We start from the raw sequence: 27,026 nt of genomic DNA on the forward strand, positions 1-27,026 counted from the left end.
GTGGGTCTGTGACCTATTTGGGAATCCAGTGTAAGCTCAGCATCCCCTTCTCACAAACTCATATTCCTATATCAAATATACCATGAATTTTTCACACAATCTCAGATGGCCCGTGGACCTTCCCTGACCACAAGTTCACATTCAGCTCCAGGTAATGAATCCCTGCACTCCAAGAAGCCTGAAGAACCTCATGGCCCATCCTACCAAAACTGCCCCAGAGTGGACATTTCATGACACTCAGCTGCTGCAGGGTAGGGCTCCAGCCCCAAAGGCATTTTCAGAAGGGTTTGGCAGGAAAACAAAAGGGCTACTGAGCCCCATGGAGTCTGGGGCATTGCCATCTCTGGGCCTGGGAAGATGCCTCAGTCCCCCACCTACAGTGGGATGTATATGCACCCCAGCCTCCAATGGAGGATGCTGGTAGACACAGGCCCCTTGGCCAGGCTGAGTTTTGCTGCTCTGAGCCACTGCTCTGTTCTCCTATTTTCCAGGGTGATTGGATGCCTAATAGAGGGGCTCACATCCACAGGGAGGGCACTGTGCTGGCCTGGTACATGCAGACATGAGTGCTGCAGCCACACTGGGGCTCCTTCCACAGTGTTCCCATATTCCAGGAGCCAGCCCTCTCTGAGTTCCTTGCCTGTGCAGAACAGTTCTCAAGATAACCTGGCAAGGCAGGTGATGCACAAGGATGGTGACTATGGCTCATGCATTTGCAACAAGCATTTCCTCAATCCCGCTGGGAGCTGGCAGCACATAGCTGAGGTTCAGGGAGGTTGACAGTCCCATACAGTTCAACTACGCTTTTATTGAGTACCTGCTATGTTCCAAGCACTGTGCTAGGTGCCAGGGAGCATCTGATCTTGAGGGGTACAGTCATTTCAAAACAACATGGCAAATGCATGAAAAAGCCACAAGCTGGGCTGAGAGTGCAGTTCAGTGGTAGAGTGCATGCTTAGCATGCACCAGGGCCTAGATTCGATCCCCAGCACACATTAAAAATAAATACTATGTGCTGGGGTTGTAGCTCAGTGGTAGAGTGCTTACCTAGCATGTGTAAGGCACTGGATTTGATCCTTAGCACCACATAAAAATAAACAAACAAAAGCATGCTGTTTACCTATAACTACAAAAAATGATTAAGAGAGTAAAAAATAATAATAATAAATACTTGGGCAGGTATCACAGGCCTGTAATCCCAGGGTGATTGCATGGCCAGACTCTCCTAAGGCTGAGGCAGGAGGATCCCAAGTTCAAAGCCAGCCTCAGCAACTTACTGAGACCCTAGGTAACTTAGTGAGAACTTGTCTCAAAATAAAAAATAAAAAAGGCTGGGGATGTGGCTCAAGGGTTAAGAGCCCCTGGGTTCAATTGCCAGTACCAACCCCAATAAATAAGTAAAGGCATGCCCCCCAAACTATGGGGACACATGACCCAACCCAGGGTGTGGGGAGGTCAAGAGAGGCTCCAGGGAACATGTGACATCAGCACAGTGTCTTCAAGAATAAGGATAAATCAGGGCTGGGGTTGTAGCTCAGTGGTAGAGCGCTTGCCTAGCATATACAAGGTACTGGGTTCAATCCCCAGCATAACATAAATAAATAAAATGAACAAAATAAAAGTTAATAAGGATAAATCAGCCAGGTGTGTTGACCCACATCTATAACCCCAGTGATTTAAAACACGAGACTGAGGCAAGAGGCTGGCAAGTTCCGGGCAATTTAGCAAGACTCTATGGGGGAAAATGGTAAATAAAAGACTGGGAATGGGGCTGGGGATGTGGCTCAAGCGGTAGCGCGCTCGACTGGCATGCCTGCGGCCTGGGTTGGATCCTCAGCACCACGTACAAACAAAGATGTTGTGTCTGCCGAAAAACTAAAAATAAATAAATAAATAAATAAATAAATAAAATAAAAATAAATAAATAATAAAAATAAATAATAAAAATAATTAAATAATAAATAAATAATAAATAAATAAATAAATTCTCTCTCTCTCTCTCTCTCTCTCTCTCTCTCTCTCTCTCTCTCTCTCCCCTCTCTCTCTTTAAAAAAAAAAAAAAGACTGGGAATGTAGATCAGTGATAAAGGGTTTTAGATCTGAGAGCTGTGAAGCCACAGGCTTTAGGGAAGCAAGTGCCACAGTCCCTGCTGTCTGGCATGGCCAGTAGAAAAATATAGACAGTTGGGGTCTTGGAGGCCCTGGCACTCTCAGCGTTGAACACGTGCTCCTGATAACCAGCGGCACTTGAGAGCCTCAAAAGATTATCACTAGAGGGACATATATATGGACAATCACTAGAGACGTCAGATTTGTGACAGCCCATGAGGTGCTTACCCCATGCCAGGCGGTGCTGGCCACTTGCTGGCCTCTATTATTCACATTTTAAGGGGATTTAAGTAATTGCCTCTAGGAGGCACAAGGACCCAGCCCTTGCTCCACGCTCGCTCTGGACACATCTGGGGGACCCAGTGAATAGCAGAGCAGGGACTTGGGGGCCAGGTCTCTCGACCGGCTGCACCAATCCCTGGGCCCATCCCTCGCGCTGGCACCGGGAGAAGGGAGGGCGGTGCGCTCCCCTGACGGCCGTCGGGGCCGCTGCCCGCGCGACGTGGCTCACTGCCCAGGGTCTGGGAGGAGGGCGCCCGTCCGAGCTTGCGGCTGAGAGGCCGCCTCAGCCGGGGCAGCCCGGGCGCCCACCGGGAGCCGGAGGGGTGGAGAGGCCGGGCCGGGCGCGCGGCAGGACGGGTGGCTCCTCCCCCGGTCCCGCCGCCGGGGATCTGGGCGCGGGGCCGGCGCCGCGGGTGCCGCAGCCCTTTCCGGGGGGCGGGCCTGGCGGCGGCGGCCACAGCAACTCCTGCCCCGACAGGTGCGCGCTGCGCGCAGGAATGCGGCCCGCCTGACTCACCAGCGCCTCCTTCCCACCTGCGCCGCCGCCCCATAAAGCGCGTCCCTCTCTCCCCGCCACCGCCGCCCTCCCGACAGTCTCGGCCCCAGACGCCCCAGCCCGACCGCTGAGCCCGGCCAGGCGCGGAGGGCGCAAGGCAGCGCCGAGGTAGGTGCAGTCGGCCCCTCGGGGCAGGCGCCGGGAGCCCAGGCGCTGGGCGGGAGGGCAGGGGCGCCGGGGCCGGCCGGGAGAAAGTGAGTGCCCACCCCATCCCGGGCGATCGCGCTGAGGAGCTGCCGAACTTTTGTTTCCCCTTCTCCTCCCTGAAGTCTGGCAGACCCTGGTTCTCTCTGCCCACGCTGCCCAGGGCAGGTGCCGGCGGCCCGAGTGTGCCCAAGGCACTGCCAGGAGCAAAGGGTAGGGGCAACTGGAGAAGGATGGTGGCCAGCAGATCTCCCGCTAGAGGAGGGAATTGGATGGATGTACGAAATAGGTGGGCAGAAGCCCCCAGCTGGCAGGCCTCTGGGTTGCACCCCTCTAGGGTTTGCAGAGAGAGTGGGAAAGCAGGCACGCTGAGAGGCAGTCGCCCTCCCTGTTCCTTCGGGGTGTGGGGAGTCCCTGACTTTCCTCCTCTTGGCCAGCCCCCTGCCTGCTCTCTTCCCAAAGTCGGCTGCAGATGTCTTTCCTCTGGGCAGCTCTCCTGACCTCACCCAGCAGCCCTGGGGTTGTGCCACCCTCATAAACCTCTTCCCCACAGCCTCTGGGGTGGCCCTTGGGCTGTCACTGTGGTTCAGGGGCTCCAGATTTCTCCCACGGACAGGGACAGGGTTCTTCTCCTCCCTCAGCCTTGCCACACCCTGGGTACAAGGAGGGGGCTGGGGTGGCATGGCTGTTGCTCTCCCCTAGAGAGCTGGAAGTGAAGGCTGAGTCTTCAAGGGGGGTTGGAAGAGAGGGAGGATAGCTGCAGGGTCAGCAGGGAAGGGGTGTCCGTCTCCTTAGCCCTGATTTCCCAGGACCCCCAGGCTTCTAAGGGTGAAGGCCTAGGCCCTCCAGACTGAAGAGCTATGGTGGGCAGCAACAGGCTGCCTGGGTGGTCCCATGGGCAGGAGGAAGAAGAGGCACTGGAGACTCTAAGCCTGTGCTTCTGCAGTGTACTCCATTCAGGGGGGCAGCCCTATACTCCATGGACAGAGCTCATACAGGAAGTCCCAGTAGTACTGGGCTCCCGGGGTGGCCTGTAGAGCAGTACCCTGCGTGATGGGCCCTGATTGCCATGGCCATGTAGTTCAATAAACCCATGATCCTAACTTACATGAAATCTCCTTGTTTCCACAATTGGCAACTACTTTAAAAATTTTTTAAATGCAAGTTGAGTCAAACAAAACAGTGCCTATCTAACCCCCGACTGCCATTTTATAGCCTCTGAGTATAACATGGAGGATCAGTGTGAAGTCTGCACTGCCTGGGCCCCGAGGGAAGCGCTGCCACCTTTTGTGCCTCATCTATGGCCTTAGAAATGGGCACATGCAAGCCTCTCCCTCTGGGGTCCTGGGTAGATTCAACAGCAATCCTGTAGATGAAGTGCTGGGTGCATGTTGCTGGTGTAAGTCAGCCCTGTGTGCCGGGTCTGTGGACACGTGGTGGGTGAGTGCAGGCTGGGCTTGGGCCTCCAGTGCCTGTACCTGCCTGGGTAGTGGTGCCCCAGGGAGGCTGAGGCCAAGCCTGTATTGTTTAGCATGTGGGTGTGGTGCCTATACCCCGAGGCTGCAAGAAATCATATCCCCGGCTGACTCAGGGCTCCCTTCTGAGCCACTACCCTGGTAGGGCGGCACCTCCCCTGCAGCTCTGCCTGGAGCTGCTATGCCTGGTGGGGGGGGGGGGGCGCAGTGCCTTCCTGCAGTTTACCTGAAGGGCCTCTGCAGCACTTCAGGGGCTTTAGTCCCCCCCCTTGCCCCCCAGGTCCTGGGGCTGCCCCTGCCCCACAAGAGGGGGGCTGAGAAGGGATTCAAGGAGGGTAAGTGGGCATAGTGTCCTCTGGGCCCCTGGGAGATCTGACCCTAGAGAAAGAGGTGTGGCGCTGGCCTTTGTCCTCTGCTCTGCAGGCCCAAGTGTTCATATGGCTAGCTTCTTTCCTTCCCAAAACTTCAGGCTACTGTTCAAGCCTTTGGGATGCCTGAGCCTACCCTGAAGGTCACTGATGAGTTGAGATAGTTTAATGGGGTTACACTGTTCAGGGGTCCTGAGAAGTCAACTCTGAGGCCAGGGGAGGTATTTGGAAGGGCAAAAGGGCTTAGACCTGTGGGCTGGCTGTAGCTCAGTGGTAGAGCACTAGCCACCTTGCATGCATGAGGACTGGGTTGGATCCTCAGCACCACGTGAAAATAAACACATAAGACATGTGCAGTGGCACACGCCTGTAATCCCAGCAGCTTAGGGGGCTGAGACAGGAGAATCCTGAGCCAGCCTCAGCAACAGTGAGGCGCTGAGCATCTCAGTGAGACCCTGTCTCTAAATAAAAATCAAAATAGGGCTGGGGAAGTGGCTCTGCGATTGAGTACTCAGTTCTGAGTTCAATACCCAGTATCCAGAAATTAAGTAAATAAATACGTAAAATAAAGATATTGTGTCTATGCACACCTAAAAAAAAATAATTTTAAAAAGGGGAGCTTAGACCCCATCCTGACGGGTCAGCGGCCAGCACAGAGCTCGGCAATGTAGAGAAAGCCGTCTCACCCTATCCCTGGCCCCAGATACTGGGAAGGGCTCCTCTTTTGTCCCTGAGCCAGAACAGAGGGGGCAAAGGGTAGATCCATCCTAAGGAGGGCTTCTTTATTGGGTGACCCTGTCCTTGCCAAGCCTGACCAGGCCCACTGAAGAGCAAAGGCAGAATAAGCCCTGCCCTGCCCTTGAGGAGACCAGTACCAAGAGATCTGGCACTGGCATAAGCTTGGAGCCCAAAGTCTTAAAGTGCAGAGAGAACCTTTCTGTGCAGGAAGGGGGCAGTGGAGAAGATGGGAGTGACATCCCTGGGCCTTTGGTGATCAGGACAGCTCTCAGAGCCTCAATTTCCACACCTGCACTTTGGAGTAGTCTTGCCTCTTCTGAGGAGCTATGATGGAGATCCAGTGCACTGAAGGCACCAACCAAGGATGAAGAGGTGTCATGTGTCCATTGTTGTGGTTTTGTAGGAGGAAGAAGATGGCAGGGCCACATCCCAATCCGTGGGTCAGGCTGCTGCTGGCAGCTCTACTGAGTGTCAGCTTTCCTGGGAGCACAGGTGAGTCTACATGGTCCTGCAGCCCCCTCTTGGGGAGGAACACCTCTCATGGGGCCTCTCCAGACTCTTGGCTGTCCAACAGCTGACCACTGCGCCCCTCCAGGCCTGGAGAACTTGAGGCTTTATGCCCTGCATCAGAGAGAGATGTGAGCCCTGCTGGGTGGCCTGGCACTGAGGGAAAGGAGCCTGTAGAGGAGAGAAAAGCTGCCTGCTCCGAGGAGGAACTGAGGCTCCCTGGTGGAGCTGAGGTTTCCCAGGGATTTCAGGGAGAGAGACTGCTAAATATCACCCGCTGTCTGAGTGTCCCCGTTGGCAAATGATGTGAGCCATCCCCTGCCAATCAAACTTCCCCCATTAAGCCAGGTATATTGGTGGCCCCCGTAGCCCCAGCTCCCTGGAAGACTGAGGTAGGAGGATCACTCGAGCCCAGGAATTCAGAGTCAGCCTGAGCAACATAGTGAAACCCCATCTCACACAAGCCCCCATCTCAAAAATAAATACACAAGCAGGGCGCAATGACACATGCCTGTAATCCCAGCAGCTGGGGAGGCTGAGACAGGAGGATTGTGAGTTCAAAGTCAGCCTCAGTAATTTAGCGAGGCCCTCAGCAACTCAGTTGAGACCCTGTCTCTAAATAAAATATAAAAAAGGGGCTGGGAACGTGGCTCAGTGGTTGAGTACCACTGAGTTCAATCCCCAGGACCAATAAATAAATAAATACACAAATAAATTTTCCCTGTCAATTGAGGTTGTATTGATAGCTTGAAATAAGCTTGAAGTAGACCGTGATAGGAACACTTACACCACAGAAATTGGCAAACAGCAAGTCAGGGCTTCCTCTCCCTGTTCAACAATGTTCCTCCCAATGTTCAACAATGTTCAATGTTGAACATTGACCAATATTGACCAACACACCATAGTCTGGAGTCCAGGAGACCACCCACTATATACATGGGTGCACATAGTAGGCCTTAGTGTGTTCTAACTGAACAGACCCAAGGGGAAACTCAATGACCTTTGGGAGAACTCTGGAGTTTTCCTTACTGAGGACCTACTGTGTGTTGGGTTTTGTGCTAGGTGATAAACTTGACAGAACTGGTCCCCTGGACCCCAGAGGAGGCTCAAAAGACAAATGATTCCCATGGGAATTATTGTGTGGGAAAGTATGAACTACGATGGGAGAAACCGACAAAGGGCAGGGTGTGGCTCACAGAAGGTGTTGGGGAAGATGGAAGTATCTCCAGGACCTGGGGAGTTAGTGGCAAGGGGGACAACCAGGCCCTGCCAGCCAGCAAATGATGGCCAGCACCTTCGTCCCAGCTGTGCCCTCCTTCCCATCAGACTTGAGTGGAGCGTCCAGGCTTGAGATCTGGCTCAGAGAAAAGCTGCCTGCTCCGAGGAGGAACTGAGGCTCCCTGCTGGAGCTGAGGTTTTATTTTCTGCAGAGCTCTGCAGCCAGCTGCTGCACCTCGGGTGACCGTTTCCCCTTCCATACAGTTGGGAGGGCATCCCCATTCCTGGTGGAGGGTGCAGGCTGGAAAGGGTGTGGTAACCAGAGAGGCCCTCTCCATGAGCTTGCCTCTTGCCCCTCTGCCCCCAGCCAACCTCTGCAAGAAGGCTCAGGTGAAGAGCTGCACGGAGTGCATCCGTGTGCACCCGGACTGCGCCTACTGCACGGACGAGGTGAGCTGCTGTGCAGGGCTATGCGGGGCCAGCCCAGGGCCACTTCTCCAACCTGCACACACCCCTTGCCACACCCTAACTCTGGCTGTGGCCAACTCCACCCTTGCCACCCCCGCAGCCTGACCCTGGGGCCAGGTGGGTGTGGAGAAGAGGCAAGGGTCAGGAACAGCAGGGGAAAATGAATTCAGGGTTGGGACAGCCAGGGGATGGGCACCACCCCCATGGACCCCTCTGCTTCTGGCCAGATGTTCAAGGAGCGGCGCTGCAACACCCAGATCGAGCTGCTGGCCGCAGGCTGCCGGCAGGAAAGCATAGTGGTCATGGAGAGCAGCTTGGAGATCACAGAGGTGCCTGGAGCAGGGCGGGGGCTGGGCTCTCCTTGCACAAGGCTTGCTGGTTGTGGGGGCCATGGTGCCCCCTAGCAAGGCTGAGAGGCTCCCCTCAGGTCTCTCAAGTGAACTTCCAATCAGCTTCCCCCTTGACACTCAGTTCCTTTCCCTGGACACAGGAGACCCAGATCGATACCACCCTCCGCCGCAGCCAGGTGTCCCCCCAGCGCCTACAGGCCCGCCTGCGACCGGGCGAAGAGCGGCACTTTGCACTCGAGGTGTTTGAGCCCCTGGAGAGCCCTGTGGACCTGTATATCCTCATGGACTTCTCCAACTCCATGTCCGACGACTTGGACAACCTTAAGAAGATGGGGCAGGACCTGGGTACAGCTGGGCCAGTGTGCAGGACAGTGGAGGTCGGGGGCAGATCTCACCCAGCTGGCTCAGGACAGCAGCACCCACCTCACAAGGAAAGATGGGACATCTGATCCCCAGAGAAATATGTCTCCCCCCATTCTCAGGGGAGGGTCCCTGCCAGATCCCTCACCACTCGACTTCAGACAGGTCTGGTGGGCAGCAGAGCCCTCTGGCCTTGACTAGGAAGGGCACCCCCTGCCACAGCTGTGGATAAGTCTCAGCGCTACAGAGGGAGCTGGGCTCAGTTCCCCCTGCCAATCCCCTGCTTACTAGGTACATTGTCCCAGGTCCCAAATTCCATTTCCCTCAACTGTAACTAGGGACAAAAGCTACTGAGAGTACCAGGAAACGTCCAGTGTACAAAGGGCTAAGAGGTGGTGGCTCCTGTCCAGCTCCCCTCTTCCTGAGCCAGCCCAGGTGCCCCTGTGTTCATGGCGGGTACTAGGGCTCACTGTCCTCTCTTTTTCTGGTGCATGCCCAGCCCAGGTCCTGAGCCAGCTCACCAGTGACTACACTATTGGATTTGGCAAGTTTGTGGACAAAGTCAGCGTCCCTCAGACAGACATGAGGCCTGAGAAGTGAGTGACCGAGCAGGCCCCGGGTGGGCAGCGGTGCTGGCTGGGTGATCCACTGCCTTCCTGCTGGCACTTACAGGGGCAGAGCGTGGAAGAGTGCAGGGTCTCCCCCTTTCTAACGCTCTCTCCCTCCCGCCTCTGCCCAGGCTGAAGGAACCCTGGCCCAACAGTGACCCTCCATTCTCCTTTAAGAACGTCATCAGCTTGACGGAGGATGTGAACGAATTCCGGAGTAAGCTGCAGGGAGAGCGGATCTCAGGCAACCTGGACGCTCCTGAAGGTGGCTTTGATGCCATCCTGCAGACAGCTGTGTGCACGGTGAGCTCAGGGAGGGGCACTGCTGGCCTCAGCCAGGGCCGCTGCTTCTTGGCGGGGGAATGAGCCACCCACCAGCGTGTGCAAGTGTCCTGGAGCCTGTGATTCCATGTCCTGAGACAAACTCAGACCCTTTGGGTGGCCCTCATTTCTAGTCCAGGTTTGGATGTGCTGGGACCAAGGTCCCCCCACCTAAGCAGTCACAGCCTGGTTCTGTGCCAGCCTTGGAGTTCCGGAATCTTCAGTGCACCTTCAGGCCAGCCTCCCAGTGAATCTTACAGGCCCCACGGGTTGCCAGTCTCCAACTGTGCTGGCGGCCGAAATGGCTACTTCTTTCTATGTGAACAGCAATTTTTTCATTTTGAAAATAACATATCCACATTGAAGGCAATTTAGAAGACAAAGAACAGAAATTGCTCATTATCTTACCACCGTCAGCCAGCCACTCCATGTCCCGCCAGCATTTTGTCTCTTGTCCTTATTTCACACACTCGGTTTGGTGTACTTATAATTCTGAAACTTGCTCTTTTTTTCTCCACTTAATGCTCTCATAAACATTTTCTCTTGTAATATATAGTTTTCAAAATCTTCAGAATCACCCCCCGTGTTTTTCTAACAGAGAGTTAATACACTGCTGTGCCTATTTTAACTGGCCTTTTGCATTTACCGTTTACCACTGATGAGGTTAACATACTCTTGCAGGGTGGTTAAGAGCTTGGGGGAGGAGGAGTCCCACAAGCCTGGCTGAATCTGCCCACTGTGTGCCCACACTGCAGCCAGTGCCCTCCCCCATCAGCACTTCAGGTTTTCCTCTGTCGTTGCATGCTGTCACAGGCTATTCTCATGTGCCTTAAACCCGGCCCCGTGTTGGGACCTGCTTCCCCTGCCCTACATGGCATTAGAATGCAGGTCCTCAACAAGCAGCCCATGCCCTCCCTGCCTTCCCCAGGGGGCCATCGGCTGGCGCCCTGACAGCACCCATCTGCTGGTGTTCTCCACTGAGTCAGCCTTCCACTATGAGGCCGATGGTGCCAACGTGCTGGCTGGCATCATGAGCCGCAATGATGAGAAGTGCCACCTGGATGCCACGGGCACCTATACCCAGTACAATATGCAGGACTACCCTTCAGTGCCCACGCTTGTGCGCCTGCTCGCCAAGCACAACATTATCCCCATCTTCGCTGTTACCAACTACTCCTACAGCTACTATGAGGTACAGGCCTGGGCCCCACTGGGCAAGAGGGGCAGGGCAGGGTGTCCCCGGAACTTCCCAGCCACCCATCCCTCTCCTCCTTCCTTCCCTCCCAAAGCTGTGGGCCCCTGGAGGGAAGGTCATGTGCCCGTCCCCTATCCCAGCTCCCAAGGAGGTGGGGGCTAAGAGGAAAATTCTGGAACATGCTGTCAAAATTCCAGACCTCAGTTTTCCCAAAGCAGGGGTCATCCTAGAACTGTTGTCCAGATTCAAAGAGACGCTTAGTCCGAGGCTGGCCCTCTCTCCTACAGAAGCTTCATACATACTTCCCGGTCTCCTCGCTGGGGGTGCTGCAACAGGACTCATCTAACATCGTGGACCTGCTAGAAGAAGCCTTCAATGTGAGGCACAGAGTCTGAGCCCTCCTGGGGCTGGGCTAGGAAGAGGGCAGAGTGGGCAAGGGGTTGAATAGGCCAGTAAGGAAGGGTCTCTGGCAGTCCCTGGGGGCTTGAGGGTCACCCGGATCTGGTGCCAAGCTCCTGGAAGCTCTGCCACCGTGATCCCACACACATGCCCTCCATCTGGGTGGGGCAGAGCACAGCCAGACCAGGCCAGGCCAAGGTGGGAGAGCCCAGGCTGCCCCCAGACCACTGATTGTCTGCCTTCCCTTAGCGCATTCGCTCCAACCTCGACATCCGGGCCCTAGACAGCCCACGAGGGCTGCGGACAGAGGTCACCTCCAAGATGTACCAGAAGACAAAGTCAGGGTCCTTTCATATCAGGCGGGGAGAAGTGGTATGTTCCTGTGGGTGCAATGGGACAGGGATGGACATGGCACCCTGCGAGGAATGGAGTCCTCTAACTGGGTGTGAGCTTGGCGCTGGGGTCAGGTGGGCCTGGGGTCAGGTCCGCAGGGTCTGCCCTTGGGGAGCTTGGCACATGCCTGGACTCGTCTGTACCCTTGTCCACACTGTGGGGATGAATCAGAGCATCAAGCTGAGACATGGCTCTTCTTATTGTCCTGTGGTTGTGACTGACCAGAAGGAAGGGGTCCCCAGCCCCAAGGAAGGATGAGCAGGGACCTGGGGGTCAGGAATTCAGGCCCATCCTGAGAGCCGAGGACCCCCCAGACACAAACAGCCCCCTGGTCTATGCGGCAGGGGCCTGCCTTGGGTGACCTTGGGATCCCTGCAGGGAACTTACGATGTGCAACTGCGGGCTGCGGAAGACGTGGATGGAACACACGTGTGCCAGCTGGCGGAAGAGGACCAGAGGGGAAACATCCACCTGAAGCCCTCCTTCTCCGACGGCCTCTGGATGGACGTGGGCATCATCTGTGACGTGTGCACCTGCGAGCTGGTACAAGGCAGACCCCTGGGTGGGAGAGCAGAGCTGAGCTGAGCACCTGGGCCCTGACTCAGGGAGCAGAGCCTCCTGGGGCCACACCTCCCTTGCAGGCTGTCCCAAGGCACAGAAGGCAGCAGAAGTGCCCCGTGGCTCTGGACCCCCTCCCTCCACACACTCCCCATGGTCTTGTTCTAGCAAAAAGAGGTGCGGTCAGCTCGCTGCGACTACCACGGAGACTTCATGTGTGGACACTGTGTGTGCAACGAGGGCTGGTGAGTGGGGGAGGGCAGCCCAGCCCCCAGGATCTCCCCTGCAGGGCCCTGACCCTGGGCACACCTTGTACACTGAGCTGTGTGTGTGTGGGGGGGCAGATCTCAGAAAAAGATAGAAGAGGGGTACACTTTTACCAGTTGTTGGGTAAATCCAGTTCAGAGCATTTAGAATGTCACAATTTAGGATTTTTCAGGTTGCTTTTTTTCCCCCCACACATGGGATTAATCCCAGATTGACCACAGAGCTACCTCCCTAGTCTTTGTTTTTTGTTTTGAGCAAGTTCTCACTAAATTACTAAGGGTCTCACTAAATTGCTGAGGGTCTCCCTAAATTGTGGAGGCTGACCTCAAACTTGGATTCCTCCTACCTCAACCTCCCCAGTTGCTGGGACTGCATCACACTCAGCAGGAAGAGCTTTTAAAGCCGCAAGATACTGGCAAAAACGAAAACAAGAGGCAGGTACACACACTGGTAATCTCAGCGACTCAGGAGGCAGAGGCAGGAGCAGCTCAGCAACTTAGTGAGACCCTCAGAAACTCAATGAGACTAGGACCCATCTCAAAATAAGAAAAAATAAAAAAGGACTGGGGGTGTAGTACAGTGAAACAGTGCCCCTGGGGTCAATCCCCAGTACAAAAAAAAAAAAAAAAAAAAGCTTTAAGACACTGGCTCTGAATGATGGCATGGACCCATTGTCCCAGTTACTCTGGAGGACAAGGTAGGGAGAGTAACTTCAGCCTGGGAAACATAGCAATATTTTATCTCAAAAAATTAAAAATAAAAGCTTTGAGACGTTGAGCAAGTCTGTCATGACTCGAGGTAGACAAATAGCAAGGAAGGGACTCTGGGGGGGTGGTAACGAGGCCCGGAGGCTCATTCACTGTTCTCTGTGTGACTTGGACCTGCCTCAGCCCTCTCAGAACATCAGTCTCTTCATCTGTAAAATGGGGCAGTAAAAGCCCAGCTGTCTTCCCAGGCTCAGGGAAAGTGTCAATTCCTCCCTCAGGAGCGGCAAGACCTGCAACTGCTCCACTGGCTCACTGAGTGACACTGAGCCCTGCATCCGCGAGGGTGAGGACAAGCCATGCTCAGGTCGCGGGGAGTGCCAGTGCGGGCGTTGCGTGTGCTATGGTGAAGGCCGCTATGAGGGTCACTTCTGCGAGTATGACAACTTCCAGTGTCCCCGCACCTCCGGGTTCCTCTGCAATGGTGAGTTCAGCAGCTGCAACCAGTGCCAAGGACAGTGACCCTCCCTTCAGGACCCAGCTGGAGAACCAGGCCAGGGGCCAAGATCTGCAATTCGGACCAGGCCCACTCCCAACTCCATGAGGGACTCTCCCAAGTCTTGCCCCAACCTGGACCTCACCTCCCTCACCTGCAATGTCCATGCCCAAGGGCCCTGTCAGGATGATGTGCCTCCTATTTTTAAACCCTGATTCACCTGGGTTAGTGTCCATGCCTATAATCCCATGCTGAGTCAGGAGGATCCAAGTTCAAGGGCAGTCTCAGCAATTTAGCAAGACCCTGTCTCTAAGTAAAAAGGAAACAAGGCTGGGGATGGAGCTCAGGGGTGAAGGGCTTGCCTCGCATGCATTGCCACCTCTCCATCCTCTCAACTCATCCTAGGGTGGGGACCACCCAGTTCAACGCTCTGCTTGGCAGGCATGTAAGAAGGCAATCTTTCCTCTCTCCATAGACGCTCAATTTCTAGAGTTAGGCCTCCTCTGCATCTCCACAGGGCCTACACGCTCCGGCCCAGGCCATGTGCACATAGTCTGCTCAGGGCTGTCAGAGCTGAGCAGAGGGCACACAGAAGCACTGGTACTGAATGGAGGAGGTGGATATTTAAGCCCCCGCTGCTCGCTTGCCACTGTAGGTCGAGGGCCCTCCTTCTGACCCCTTCTCCATTTTTGTTTTTCTTCCATTTCTTCTCTTGAACTGTCCATCCCAAAGTGTGGCATCAGAGGAACAGAAGGGGAACCAGGTTCAGCTAGAGAATGGCAGGCATTGGGCACAAGTGGAAGGGTCAGAGAAGATGAGAGGAGATGCCTCTAGGAAGGGGCCAGACTGCAAGGAGCTTGGGTTCTAGTCATTTTGTCCAAAGGACTTTATCCCTGAACAAAAAGAGTCGATGTCATTTTTTTAATATATTTTTTTTTAGTTGTAAGTGAACATAATACCTGTATTTTATTTTTATGTGGTGCTGGGATCGAACCCAGTGCCTCACACGTGCTAGGTGAGCACTCTGCCACTGAGCCCCAGCCCCAGCCCTCAATGTCATTTAATTTTTTTTCTTTTTGTAGTTGTAGGTGAATAGCATATCTTATTTTTTGGAGGGTACTGGGTATTGAACTCAGGGACACTTGACCACTGGGCCACATCCCCAGCCCTATTTTGTATTTTATTTAGAGACAGAGTCTTACTGAGTTGCTTAGCACCTCGCCATTGCTGAGGCTGGCTTTGAACTCACGATCCTCCTGCCTAAGCCTCTCGAGCAGCTGGCATGCACATACCTTTATTTTATTTGTTTATTTTTATGCTGTGCTGAGGGTGGAACCCAGTTTTTCATACATGCTAGGCAAGTGCTCTGCCACCGAGCCACAAGCCCAGCCCGAGTTGTTGACATTTTAATTTCATTTTTGGTTTGTATGTTTACTTTGTATCCAGCCACTTACGCAAACTATTTATCTGTAAATTCTTCTGGATATCTTGTAATAAGTTCCTGATACTTATAAATAATGACAGTTTTTTTCCTTACTTTCTAATACCCCGACATTTTCTTCTTACCTATTGCATTGGCCAGGACCTATTAGAGATTCTTATTGGATTTACAATTTGAGATATTCACTCTGGCTGCAGAATAGAAGGTAGTAGGCAGAATGATGGGTGGGGAGAGATGGACGAAGGCAATTCTAGGAGCCTGAGGGAGAGGTGGCCTTTGCCCCTGGCTCCCCCAGACCCTCCCAGCAGATGGGTCACCTGGACTGTGGTGCGATATGGCCCTCCCCTCCCTTCTCTACCCTCTCTGCAGACCGGGGACGCTGCTCCATGGGCCAGTGTGTGTGTGAGCCTGGTTGGACAGGCCTGAGCTGTGACTGTCCCCTCAGCAATGCCACCTGCATCGACAGCGATGGGGTAGGCCTGGGCGTGGGGCAGACACTGGGAGGGCCCCAGTCAGGACCACTCATCTTCTCCAGAGGACACCTAGTAGAGAAAGGGGAAAGGAACAGGCAGGGATGGGGCACAACGGGCTCACTTTGATCCCTCCTGCCCCAGGGCATCTGTAATGGGCGTGGCTACTGTGAGTGTGGCCGCTGCCACTGCAACCAGCAGTCGCTCTACACGGACACCACCTGCGAGATCAACTACTCAGCGGTGAGGCCAGGATCCCCGGGGTGTGGGCGTGGGAACCCCAGGCACTGGGCAGGGTGGGCAGGAGCGGCTGAACCTGCTGCCACAGGAGGTGGCACGAGGCTGGGGGAGTGGCTTCCACGCAGCACAGTCTCCCCCTTCTCTCCCAGATCCGCCTGGGCCTCTGCGAGGACCTGCGCTCCTGTGTGCAGTGCCAGGCCTGGGGCACTGGGGAGAAGAAGGGGCGCACGTGCGAGGAGTGCGGCTTCAAGGTCAAGATGGTGGACGAGCTCAAGAAAGGTAGAGGGGAGGGTCTGAGAGCTGGGGTGCTGTGAGCCTAGGTAGGGCTAACAGGTCCTCCTCTGAGCAAGGGCTTCCTCTGGGCAAGTTGAGGTCACACAGTCTGGACAGGGGTTCCAGAGCTGGGGGTGGGCACAGAACACCAGCAACAGTGAGCCCAAGAAAGAGGTAGAAAGTCTGGGCAAGCGGCACAGGACCCAGGCAGTGAACAGAGAATGGCCCAGAACACAGAATGGGGGCTGGGGGCACATGATTAGGCTTGAGGGCACGCAGATGGGTAAGGGACAAAGTCTGGGGAGGAGGCATCTGGCATGGGCAGGGACATGACCCGGCAGAGACCCAGGGCCCAGGTGGGGCCCACAGTTGGGCTGTGGAGTGCACGGCCTCCTCCCTCTAGGCCAGATGTGTGGCCTGGACTCCACGCTTCTGGGGGTGCTCAGGTCAGGGAAGTGGAGACAGCTTTGCAGACTCCCGTGCTGCTGGGGCCCGCACTGGGCGAGGTGCCCCTGCCACCGTCTCTGTGGCAAGGAGGGGCAGAGCTTGAGAGATCTTACAGCCTTTCCCAGGGAGATGCCCCAGGCCCTGCAGTGGGCAGGGTGGGCCACAGGTTTGGGGTGCCTCACTGGGCCACGGGGTGCCCCAGGGTGGAGGGGTGTGTCGGGTCCCTGCTGACCGCTTGTGGGTGCAGCTGAGGAGGTGGTGGAGTACTGCTCCTTCCGGGACGAGGACGACGACTGCACCTACAGCTACACCGTGGAGGGTGACGGCTCCCCGGGGCCCAACAGCACCGTCCTGGTGCACAGGAAGAAGGGTGAGCTGGGGGCGCTGGGAGCGGGCGCTGTCCCGTCTGGGCCAGGCGCTGCGGGCACGGCGGGCACGGCCTCCCTCCACTCTCTCCGCAGACTGCCCTCCCGGCTCCTGGTGGCTCATCTTCCTGCTCATCCCCCTCCTGCTGCTGCTGGCACTGCTGCTGCTGCTCTGCTGGAAGTACTGTGCCTGCTGTAAGGTGAGCCCCGGGGTCCTCCTGGGTCCGCCTGGGGTCCCACAGAATCCCCACTCTCCCCATGGCTCCCCTGTAGCCCTCCCAGAGACTTTGGCGCTTGGAGCCAGACTGTCTGGATTCTGGTCCCAGCTGTATGACTTTGAGCAAGTTACTTAATCTCTCTGTGCCTCAAGCTTCCTCATCTGTACAATGGAGCTACCAGCACTGACCCCTGAAAGTGCTGACAAAGTTTGGATTAGTTATGGGAAGTTCTTAGAAAGGGACTGGCCTTGGGGAAACACCATGTTAAGCCCTGGCTTCTTCCCACCCCTTCCGGAGCCTGGCTCCTGAAGACCCTACTAACCCAGCCCCAAGCCTGTGTCACTCCTAAGGGACAATGGTGACAAAGCCTGTGAGTCTCCCTGTGCTCTGTTTTTCCTGGAGCCTGCTCCCAATGTAATTCCTCTGTGGCTCTCTGTGCCATAACAATGGTGTGTGGCCACACAACTTTATTTTCTTCTCTCAATCGTCCCATGAGGTCAGTGGCACTATCCCCTATGACAGGTGGGGAAACTGAGGCTCAGAGGGACAGGTGATAGAGACAAAGTCAAAGTTCTGTCGGATAAGATGGTGCATGCCTGTAATCCCAGTGACTTGGGAGGCTGTGGCAGGAGGATCACAAGTTGAAAGCCAGCCTCAGCAATAGCGAGGCACAAAGCAACTCAGTGGGACCCTGTCTCTAAAAAAAAAATACAAAATAGGGCTGGGGATGTGGCTCAGTGGTCGAGTGCCCCTGAGTTCAACACCCAGTACCAAAAAAAAAAAAAAAACCAAGGGGCTGGGGTTATGGCTCCATGGTAGAGCACTCGCCCAGCACATGCAAGGTCCTGGGTTCGATCCGCAGCACCACATATAAATAAAATAAAGTTTAAAAAAAAACAACAACTCAAAGTCCTCGTAAGTGTCAAGGCGAGGTGAAGCCACATCCCTGGCTCTAGCATCTCCCGCCACAGTCCCTCCCTCCACTGACCATCAGTGGCCACACTCCAGGAACATGGGTCAGCTCCCTGCAAGCGCCAGGGAACAACCAGGAGCTGACAGCCTGGCTGCACAGAAAAGCCCAGAGACAGGAAGTGTGGAGGGTGCAGAGCACAGAGGCTGATTGTAGGGCAGGGCAGCATGCTGTCCTATTCCGGGGTTAGCGGACGTTCCTGTCTGTGGCATGGAAGGGGAGGCCTGTGAGCGGGTTTCTTAGCCGGGCGCAGTGGCACATGCCTGTAATCCCCGTGGCTCAGGAGGCTGAAGCAGGAGGATCGCGAGTTCAAAGCCAGCCATCATCTAAATAAAATACAGAATAGGGCTGGGGATGTGGCTCAGTGGCTGAGTGCCCCTGAGTTCAATCCCTGGTACCAACAAAAGAAAGAAAGAGGTTCCTTCTTGGCAGGGCTTCTTAGAGCCTATGGTCTCGTCATTTGCTCACTGAACTTGAAAGAGGCCGGGTGGCTGGAGGGGCTTCCCTGGGCTGGGACAGCTCTTCAGGTGCTCACGCCAGCCCCCTTGTCTCCTAGGCCTGTCTGGCACTTCTCCCTTGCTGCAACCGAGGTAAGGGCCTGGCATGGGCAGCTGGGGTGGAGGGGCAGTGGGGCCAGGCTGGGAACAGGGGAGGTGGGAGGCCCCGCACCCCACCTGTCTGGGTGCGACTGGGCAGGTCTGGGGAGGGCTTGTGCTGAGGACCCTTCCCAACAGGTCACATGGTCGGCTTTAAGGAAGACCACTACATGTTGCGGGAGAACTTGATGGCCTCAGACCACCTGGACACACCCATGCTGCGCAGTGGGAACCTCAAGGGGCGGGACACGGTCCGCTGGAAGATCACCAACAACGTGCAGCGGCCTGGCTTTGCCACCCACGCCGCCAGCACCAACCCCACAGAGCTCGGTGCGGGCCCAGGCTGGGCACTGCGGACCTTGGCAGTGCCTTTGGGCCCTTGGGGACCTCTGTTCTAGACTGGGGATCACACTGATCCTGGGTGCTGGGCACAGGCCTCAGCCTCTTCTGTCCCTTCCTGAAGTGCCTCAGGCCTGCATGTGGCAGCCCTCTGCCCCCCGCTGGCCAGAGGTCTCCAGGATCCTGGGGTGGAGGGTGTTCAACCGTGCCCACGGGGCAGGGGCTGATGAACCCTCCATCCCACCCGCCTCTAGTGCCCTATGGGCTGTCCCTGCGTCTTGCCCGCCTCTGCACCGAGAACCTGATGAAGCCTGGCACTCGAGAGTGTGACCAGCTGCGCCAGGAGGTGGAAGAGAATGTGAGAACCGGTGCGGCCAAGCCAGGGCTCTGGGCTCGGGTGCGATGGCAGGGGGGGGGCGGAGAGTGAGGTGACCTGGACCTCTCTGGACAGGAAAGGGGCTCTCTGGATACATGCCTGGTGTGGTGAGGTCATCCTGGGGGGCACCAGACTCTGGTCTCGGGACCTGGCCCCCAGCTTGCCCCAGCCAACTCTGAGAGGTCCCGGGGTAGGGTGTGCGCGGCTCTCCGGGCGCAGACTGACGCCCTCCATTGTCTGGCAGCTCAACGAGGTGTACAGACAGGTCCCTGGTGCACACAAGCTCCAGCAGACGAAGTTCCGGTGAGTCCCAAATGCCCAGGGCGGGGGCAGCCAGCCGCTCTGAGCCCTGCCAGTCCAGGCCATGCGGCAAGAGTCCCTGGGGTTGGGTGACCGCTGACCACTGCTCATACACAGACTACAGAGCTCAAGCCCCCAGGCAGATCATGCACCTACCCCAGGGAACATCTGGTTCATGGTCTCCTCTTTGTCTCCACAGGCAACAGCCCAATGCTGGGAAAAAGTGAGTTGAAGAGCCATGTGGGACAGCGCCCTCCTGCTCCTCTTGCCCCAGCCCTGACACCTGTCCTCTGCCCCTTGCTCCACCCCTGTCTCCACCCCGTGGGAAGGGAGGGCCATATGTGCCATCATGGGTGAGCCTTCCGTTGGCTCCTTTACTGGACCATTCTTCTAACGAATTCCAAAGGAAGCGCTTGCCTGAGTGAGCAGCCCCAGGTTGGCAGAACCACACAGACCAGTGCCCACCTTTGGTCTGGTGACAGTCTACCACCCAACCCCAAGGACAGTCCAGGCCTGGCTCATCCTCCCCTGGGTCAGAGACCCTCCAACCGAGTGAGAGGCAGATGGGCCAGCAGGTCACACAGTCGAAATCCCCAGTTCTTGAGTCCTGGCCCTTTGGAAAGGGGGAACATGAAACGGAGGTCGCACTGCAGAGAGAGCAGAACCAGAACAACAGCTCAACACCTTCAGGAAGAAGCCTCGGCTGATGGTATTGAGTGCTTACAAGGGCCAGGCATTGTGCTAAGGGCTCCCTGGCCATCTTTATCCAACCCTCTCAGCAGCCCTGCGAGAGAGGTACCATTGCTGTTCCCATTTTACAGATGAGGAACCTGAGGCTCAGAGAGGTTAAGTAACTTTCCCAAGGTTACCTAGCTATCAAGAACCAGGTCAGGGGCTGGGGATATAGCTCAGTTGGTAGAGTGCTTGCTTCACATGCACAAGGCTCCGGGTTCAGTCCCCCCACTCCCCAAAAGGGAATCAGAGCCAGGACTTGAAGCCAAGCAGTCTGATGTGAGCACCTGCCCTCAGCATCTCTGCTGTCCCACATCCAATCCTCCCACCATCAGCCCTTGTTGGTGAGGTGGACGGAGAAGCCCATTTCTCAGATGAGAACACTAAAGCTCAGGGAGGTGCAGCAACGGCGTGGATGAGGCCATAGAGTGAGAGCAGTGGGGCCAGCAAGGCCCCTGGCACTTTTTACTGTCCCACATCTTTCCCCTGTTGGGGAGAGGACAGAAAGGTACAGGCAGGGAGAATGCCAGGCTGACCCCTCTCCTGCTGGACCCCCACCCAGGCAAGACCACACCATTGTGGACACGGTGCTGATGGCGCCCCGCTCGGCCAAGCAGACCCTCCTGAAGCTGACAGAGAAGCAGGTGGAGCAGGGGTCCTTCCATGAGCTCAAAGTGGCCCCCGGCTACTACACCCTCACTGCAGAGCAGGGTAGGTGGGGCTCCCCGCGCCGCCCCTCACCTCGCCCACCCACGTGGCCCTGAAACCCACATCTGACCCCCCAGACGCCCGGGGCATGGTGGAGTTCCAGGAGGGCGTGGAGCTGGTGGACGTGCGCGTGCCCCTCTTCATCCGGCCTGAAGACGACGATGAGAAGCAGCTGCTGGTGGAGGCCATCGATGTGCCCGTAGGCACTGCCACCCTTGGCCGCCGCCTGGTAAACATCACCATCATCAAGGAGCAAGGTTGGTCAGGGTGCGGGGAGAGGGAGGACGAAGCGGGGTCGGACACTTTGTTCCCCCATATCCAGCTGTAGTGGGACCTGGCTGTATGGCCTGGGCCAGTCCCTCGGTGGGCCTTGGTTTGTCATCTGTTAGCTGGGTATAGCACCTGGGTGGGGCTCTCAGTCACAGGCGCTGGCCACCCCACTCTCGTTCTCTATCCAGAGGAGGGCTCAAGTGTGTCACCAGTCACCACACTGAGGGCACCTCGGGTGCTAGTGATGTCCTCTGGACAACCAGAGGGCCCCCCTGGCCCCTGACCCCCGCCCCTTGCTCCAGGAGCCACAGGGCCTGCTCTGCCCTGGATGCATCCATCTGGGGCCTGCCCCTGCCTGCCCCTTTCAGATTGCCTGATGGACACTTTGTTCCAGCTCCTCAACTTTTTCTTGGAGAATATTCCATCCCATTCCTTTGCCCTCCCATGAGGGTGGTGGGGTGTGGGTAACAAATAGACCCCTAGAGTCTGGACTGGGCCAGAGGGAGGGGGAGCCAAGAGGGGACTGAGGCCAGGATCCCTGAGCAGCACCTGCGCTCCTTGCAGCAAGTGGCGTGGTGTCCTTTGAGCAATCTGAGTACTCAGTGAGCCGTGGGGAGCAGGTGGCCCGCATTCCTGTCATCCGGCGCATCCTGGACAATGGCAAGTCCCAGGTCTCCTACCGCACACAGGACAACACAGCACAGGGCAACCGGGTAAGGCCCCACCACAGGGTCAAGGGCGTGTCCCTCAAGTCAAGAGGGCATGCACTGGGTTCCTAGGACAGAGCAGGATGTGGCAGCTGCCTGGGTCCCTGGATGCTTACCCTGGCTGGCCTCCCATGGACACCTGCTCCTGCCAGCCTTGGCAGGGACTTCTCACCCAAAGTTCCAGTGACACCTTAGATGAGGCCCCATCACTTCCAGGGACTCAGACCAAGGGAGCCATTTCCTCCTGGATTGGCCAGGAATCTGTCCAGCCCACTCCTGTCCATCCTCCAATGACCCAGGATGACCAGGACATTCAGACATTTTCTAGGAAAGTAGACTCCTTTCTGCCCATCCTGGGGATTTTGGCTTCTTGAGCTGGAATTTCAGGGTCCTGGTTCCTGGGCCAGGCTCCCCAATTCTGTCACTCTTGGTTCTTGCTGGGCCAAGCAGCACAGGCAGCCCTTCCAGGCAGGGAGGACCACAGCCTAATGTCCCCTCATTGCTGAGCCCCAATATCAGCAACAGCTAGAGCCAGGTGGTAAGTATGCTTGGTTTTACCTATCGGGGTTTTTTTTTGGGGGGGGGTACCAGGGATTGAACTCAGGGGCACTTGACCACTGAGCCACATCCCCAGCCCTATTTTGTATTTTATTTAGAGACAGGGTCTCGCTGAGTTGCTTAGTGTCTCACCATTGCCAAGGCTGGCTTTGAACTCACGATCCTCTGCCACAGCCTCCTGAGCTGCTGGGGTTATAGGCGTGCACTACTGTGCCTGGTTTACCTATCAGTTTGTGATCTGTTGATTGCTTGATTATACTGGGGACCAAACCCAGAGCCTCTTGCATGCTAGGCAAGCAGTCTACTACTGAACTACTTCCCAGTCCTTGGCCACAGGTCTAAATTTATAACAGTATTTAAAAACATTCATATTGGGGCTGGGGTCATGGCTCAGTGGTAGAGCACTTGTCTCGCATGTGTGAGTCACCGGGTTCAAGTCTCAGCACCTCATATAAATAAATGAATAAAATAAAGGTCCATCAACAACTAAAAATATTTTAAAAATTCATATCAAAAATTTTTTCAAGGTAGTGAAGTCTAGGTTCTTCAGCAAATACATTACCAGGCCCAGGCAGCCTGGTCACACCCTAGTTTTTTTTTTTTTATTTCATTTCATTGGTAGGAACAGTTCCCATCACTACTCCAGTGCTCCCAGTAAAAATTTTCAAGAGTTTGTATGGCCATAAGCCCCACTGATTACGGCACATTATAAGAGAGATTCTGGCTGGCTGGATTCCCTGCTCTGTATGGAGATGCTTGGGTATTTAATTCTTTTTTTTGGGGGGGGGAGTACTTTGAGTTAAACCCAAGGGTGCTTTACCACCGAGCCACACCCCCAACCTTTTTATTTTTTGTTTTGAGACAGGGTCTCACTAGGTTGCTAAGCCTTGCTTCAAACTTGCAATTCTCCTGCCTCAGACGCCTGAGTACTGGGAATATAGAAAGGTGCCACTTCCTGGCTTATTTTACTGTTTTTAAAAATCATTTTTATAATTTCTTACCTTTTTAAAAATATTTTTAGTTGTAGTCAGGCACGATACATTTATTTTATTTATTTATTTTTTTATGTTGTGCTGAGGATCAAACCTAGTGTCTTGCACATGCTAGGCGAGCACTCTACCGCTGAGCCACAACCCCAGCCCCATTTCCTTTGTACTTTTTTTTCTTTTTCTTTTTTTTTTTAGTTGTAAATGGACACAGTATCTTTATTTTTATTTATTTATTTTCATGTGGTGCTGAGGATCGAACCCAGTGCCTCATCCTTGCAAGACAATGCTCTACCCCTGAGCCACAACCCCAGCCCCCCAGCCCCATTTCTTACCTTTTTATTTTAAAAAACTTCAAATGTACATAAAAATGGAAAGACTGTAAAATTAAAATCCATTTACCCTTTACATAGGCTCACATATTGTGAATATTTTCCTTCTCTCCTTATATGAGTATCTTTAGCTAATTTACATAAAGACGTTCAGGCAGGGAGCAGTAGTACATGCCTGCGATCCCAGTGACTCAGGAGGCTGAGGCAGGAGGATCACAAGTTCAAGGCCAGCCTGGACAAATTAAGGAAACCCTGTGTCAAAGTAAAAATTAAAAAGGGCTGAGGATGTGGCTCAGTGGTAGAGCACCTTTGGATTCAATCCCTGATTCCCCCCCAAAAAGCATTGATATCTTTATTTCTGTATCTCTGGGTGTGGAGAGACGTGTTGTCTGCTGAACTTTTCAAAGTAAGTTGTAGACATCACATAGACCTTAAACCCTTCTGCTGGGTCATTTTTCTACATAATGACAACATGATTACCAAACTGAAGAAAGTTCACATGGATTATACTAGTTCTGAGGGATTGATCCATATGCAGATTTCCCCTTGTTCACACATCCCAACTGCTTTATGGCTTTTTCTCCAGTCCGGGAACCAATCAGGTTTCTGGCATTACAGATTCTGATCTTGTGTCTTGAGTCTCCAGAACAGTTCCCTGACTTCCTGTTTTGTGACATGAACATTTTTCTAAGTGTTGACCTCAGTTGCTTGTAGACAGCTCCTCTTGTGTGTGTGTGTGTGTGTGTGTGTGTGTGTGAGTGTGTGTGTGAGTGTGATATTGGGTGATGGGGCTTGAGCCCAGGGGTGCTCTACCACTGAGCTACATCCCCAGTCCTTTTTGTTTTTCATTCACGTTTATTTTTTTATTTTTTATTTTGAGGCAAGCTCTCTCTAAATCACTCAGGCTGGCCTCCAAACGGCCATCCTCTGGCTGCAGCTGCAGCATCACTGGGATCACAGGCCACAATTCTGGTTGTCTTCCACCTGCCAGCTTCCCTTTCTGGGCCTGGTGAAATCGTAGTTCGAAGCGCCGTCTAGTGGTCGTGTGAGAAAAACTTTTTTCTTCCAGTTTTACTCATGCCCGGGGCACCTTCCGGAAAGCTTGAGGGCACTGGGAGGAAAGCTGGAGTTGATGGAAAGGTCCCAGCAAACAGGATCTGCCACCAGGAAGGAACCCAGATTTCAGAGCCACAGTGTGGGGGACACCTCTTCCCTGTCCGGGTGGGATCTGCAAATCCCAGCTGCCCAGGGCTTGTGTGATGGGCTCTCTGTGGTGCATCCCTGTTCCCCTCTGGGATTGATTTAAATCCTGGCTCTGCCACAGCTACCTGCGTGGGCTTGGGCAAGTTCCCTAACTCTCTGTGGGACTGAAAAATTTCTCCATCTGTAAAATGGGACAATAATATCTCTGCCTCACCCAGCTGTGAGGATTAAATGAGCTGATGTCTGTAGTGCTTACTGCCAGGCAGTGCCATTTCATGTCCACATGGGACAGTCCATGTGGGTGTGGCTGTGGCTCTGTCTTCTGGAAAGCTCTAATTTCTGAGACGCCTCATCCCCCAGCCCTGAGCTGACCCTGACCCTTCCTCTTTGCAGGACTACATTCCTGTGGAGGGCGAGCTGCTGTTCCACCCTGGAGAGACCTGGAAGGAGCTGCAGGTGAAGCTCCTGGAGCTGCAAGAAGTAGATTCCCTCCTTCGGGGCCGTCACAGCCGCCGCTTCCATGTCCAACTTAGCAACCCCAAGTTTGGGACCCGCCTGGGCCAGCCCCACTCAGCGACCGTCATCATTGGGGACCGAGGTAGGCAGAGCCTGGGGTCAGCATACACAAGTGGAGAGGGAGGTTGGAGGGCCTCTCAGCAAACACCAGCCCAGGAAGCCCAGTTTAATGTGAATTTCACATAAACAAAAACAAAACATACTTGTTGTATAAGTATGCCCCTGCATTTGTGGGACATACTTATCCTTAAAAAAGTGTTCTTTGGGGCTGGAGTTGTACTTCAGTGGTACAGCACTTGCCTAGCATGTGTGAGACACTGGGTTCAATCCTTAGCACCACACTAAAAAAAAAAAAAAAATAAAGGTGAAAAAAAAAGTGTTCATTGGCAAAGCCCAGTGGCGCATGCCTATAATCCCGGCTACTCGAGAGGCTGAGGCAGGAGGATGGCAAGTTTGAAGGCAGCCTCAACAACTTAAAATAAAAAGGATGGGGATTTAGCTCAGTCGTAGAGCACCTGGGTTTATCCCGAGTACTGCAAAGAAAAAATGAAAGTGTTCACTCCTTATCTGAAATTCAGATTCAACTAGGTGCCTTGCACTGCAGCTGGCAGCCCCTCCTCAACCAGACAGGCTGAAATCAATGGCCACAGGGCCTGAATCCATTTGACCTCAGCCTCAATTGGGTGTTCCTGGAAGCGGGGAGCCAGCGAGTTCCTATCAGTTCTTAGCTTCCATTGTCGTGGTGTCTCTGAGCCCTCCCCTGAGAGCTTCCTGACAGGAAGATGGGAGGAAAGGGCAGGGGAGGGAGGAAGGGAGCAGATGTTCCATGGAGGACATCCCCTTGGCTGCCAAGGGAGAAAGAGGGGCAGATGAGTTTCCTCCTCCTTCGCATTCCAGGAGAGCGCCCCCTGGGCCTCCACCCAAGCTTGGTGTGATGCCCTCTGTGGCACCAGCTCCCCAGTGAGGTGCCAGGCAGGTCTTAGTTGAATCTCTCGGGAGGGAGCCAGGGGATGTTTAACTGAGTCTTTGGCTCCCCCTCGTGGTGAAGGCGTGTCTAAGCCAGCTGTCCCACCCTACCTTGGTCCACTAGATGAACTGGACCGGAGCCTCATAAATCAGACGGGGTCATCACCGCCACCTCCCCGTGGGGACCTGGGAGCCCCACAGAACCCCAATGCCAAGGCTGCTGGGTCCCGGAAGATCCATTTCAACTGGCTGCCTCCTCCTGGCAAGCCGATGGGGTACAGGGTAAGCCGGGGGGCAATGGGCAATGACAAGTGGCTAGGGAGGTCTGACACCCACCACCATCAGAGAGGTGGACTGCTCTGAGGGAGGGGGAGGGCCTGCTTGGAACCAGCAGGTCCAAGTGAGAGTAGATGGCAGGACCCCAGGAGGAGAGAAGAGCCATTCCTGAGTTTTTCAGATTTTTTCTCTCCTTCTTAGAATGGGCCTTCTCCCCTTGC

General features: G+C 54.9%; 1 protein-coding gene across 3 annotated transcripts in view; it reads left to right on the plus strand.

Moving 5' to 3' along the window:
• The first annotated feature begins 2,817 nt into the window (after window positions 1-2,817).
• The window catches only part of Itgb4 (integrin subunit beta 4), a 32,959-nt gene continuing 8,750 nt past the window's right edge, over window positions 2,818-27,026 (plus strand). The window contains exons 1-28 of one of the 3 annotated variants that reach the window (XM_046449534.2): window positions 2,818-3,055; window positions 6,076-6,164; window positions 7,765-7,847; window positions 8,093-8,194; window positions 8,356-8,560; window positions 9,075-9,171; window positions 9,315-9,486; window positions 10,433-10,696; window positions 10,987-11,076; window positions 11,348-11,470; window positions 11,870-12,034; window positions 12,218-12,294; window positions 13,302-13,504; window positions 15,327-15,430; window positions 15,572-15,670; window positions 15,817-15,946; window positions 16,635-16,757; window positions 16,849-16,952; window positions 18,497-18,530; window positions 18,675-18,866; window positions 19,130-19,233; window positions 19,496-19,554; window positions 19,751-19,774; window positions 20,846-20,994; window positions 21,069-21,248; window positions 21,826-21,974; window positions 25,441-25,645; window positions 26,654-26,811. In XM_046449534.2, coding sequence (XP_046305490.1) covers window positions 6,086-6,164; window positions 7,765-7,847; window positions 8,093-8,194; window positions 8,356-8,560; window positions 9,075-9,171; window positions 9,315-9,486; window positions 10,433-10,696; window positions 10,987-11,076; window positions 11,348-11,470; window positions 11,870-12,034; window positions 12,218-12,294; window positions 13,302-13,504; window positions 15,327-15,430; window positions 15,572-15,670; window positions 15,817-15,946; window positions 16,635-16,757; window positions 16,849-16,952; window positions 18,497-18,530; window positions 18,675-18,866; window positions 19,130-19,233; window positions 19,496-19,554; window positions 19,751-19,774; window positions 20,846-20,994; window positions 21,069-21,248; window positions 21,826-21,974; window positions 25,441-25,645; window positions 26,654-26,811 — 3,474 coding nt within the window. In that variant the 5' untranslated portion in view covers window positions 2,818-3,055; window positions 6,076-6,085. The remainder of the gene's footprint in view (window positions 3,056-6,075; window positions 6,165-7,764; window positions 7,848-8,092; window positions 8,195-8,355; window positions 8,561-9,074; window positions 9,172-9,314; window positions 9,487-10,432; window positions 10,697-10,986; window positions 11,077-11,347; window positions 11,471-11,869; window positions 12,035-12,217; window positions 12,295-13,301; window positions 13,505-15,326; window positions 15,431-15,571; window positions 15,671-15,816; window positions 15,947-16,634; window positions 16,758-16,848; window positions 16,953-18,496; window positions 18,531-18,674; window positions 18,867-19,129; window positions 19,234-19,495; window positions 19,555-19,750; window positions 19,775-20,845; window positions 20,995-21,068; window positions 21,249-21,825; window positions 21,975-25,440; window positions 25,646-26,653; window positions 26,812-27,026) is intronic. The other 2 variants (XM_046449532.2, XM_046449533.2) reach the window with 2 other exon arrangements.

Source organism: Marmota monax, unplaced genomic scaffold (assembly GCF_021218885.2).
Source record: "Marmota monax isolate L192 unplaced genomic scaffold, Marmota_monax_Labrador192_F-V1.1 WCK01_AAM20220418_F8-fsc00292, whole genome shotgun sequence".
Taxonomy (NCBI): domain Eukaryota; kingdom Metazoa; phylum Chordata; class Mammalia; order Rodentia; family Sciuridae; genus Marmota; species Marmota monax.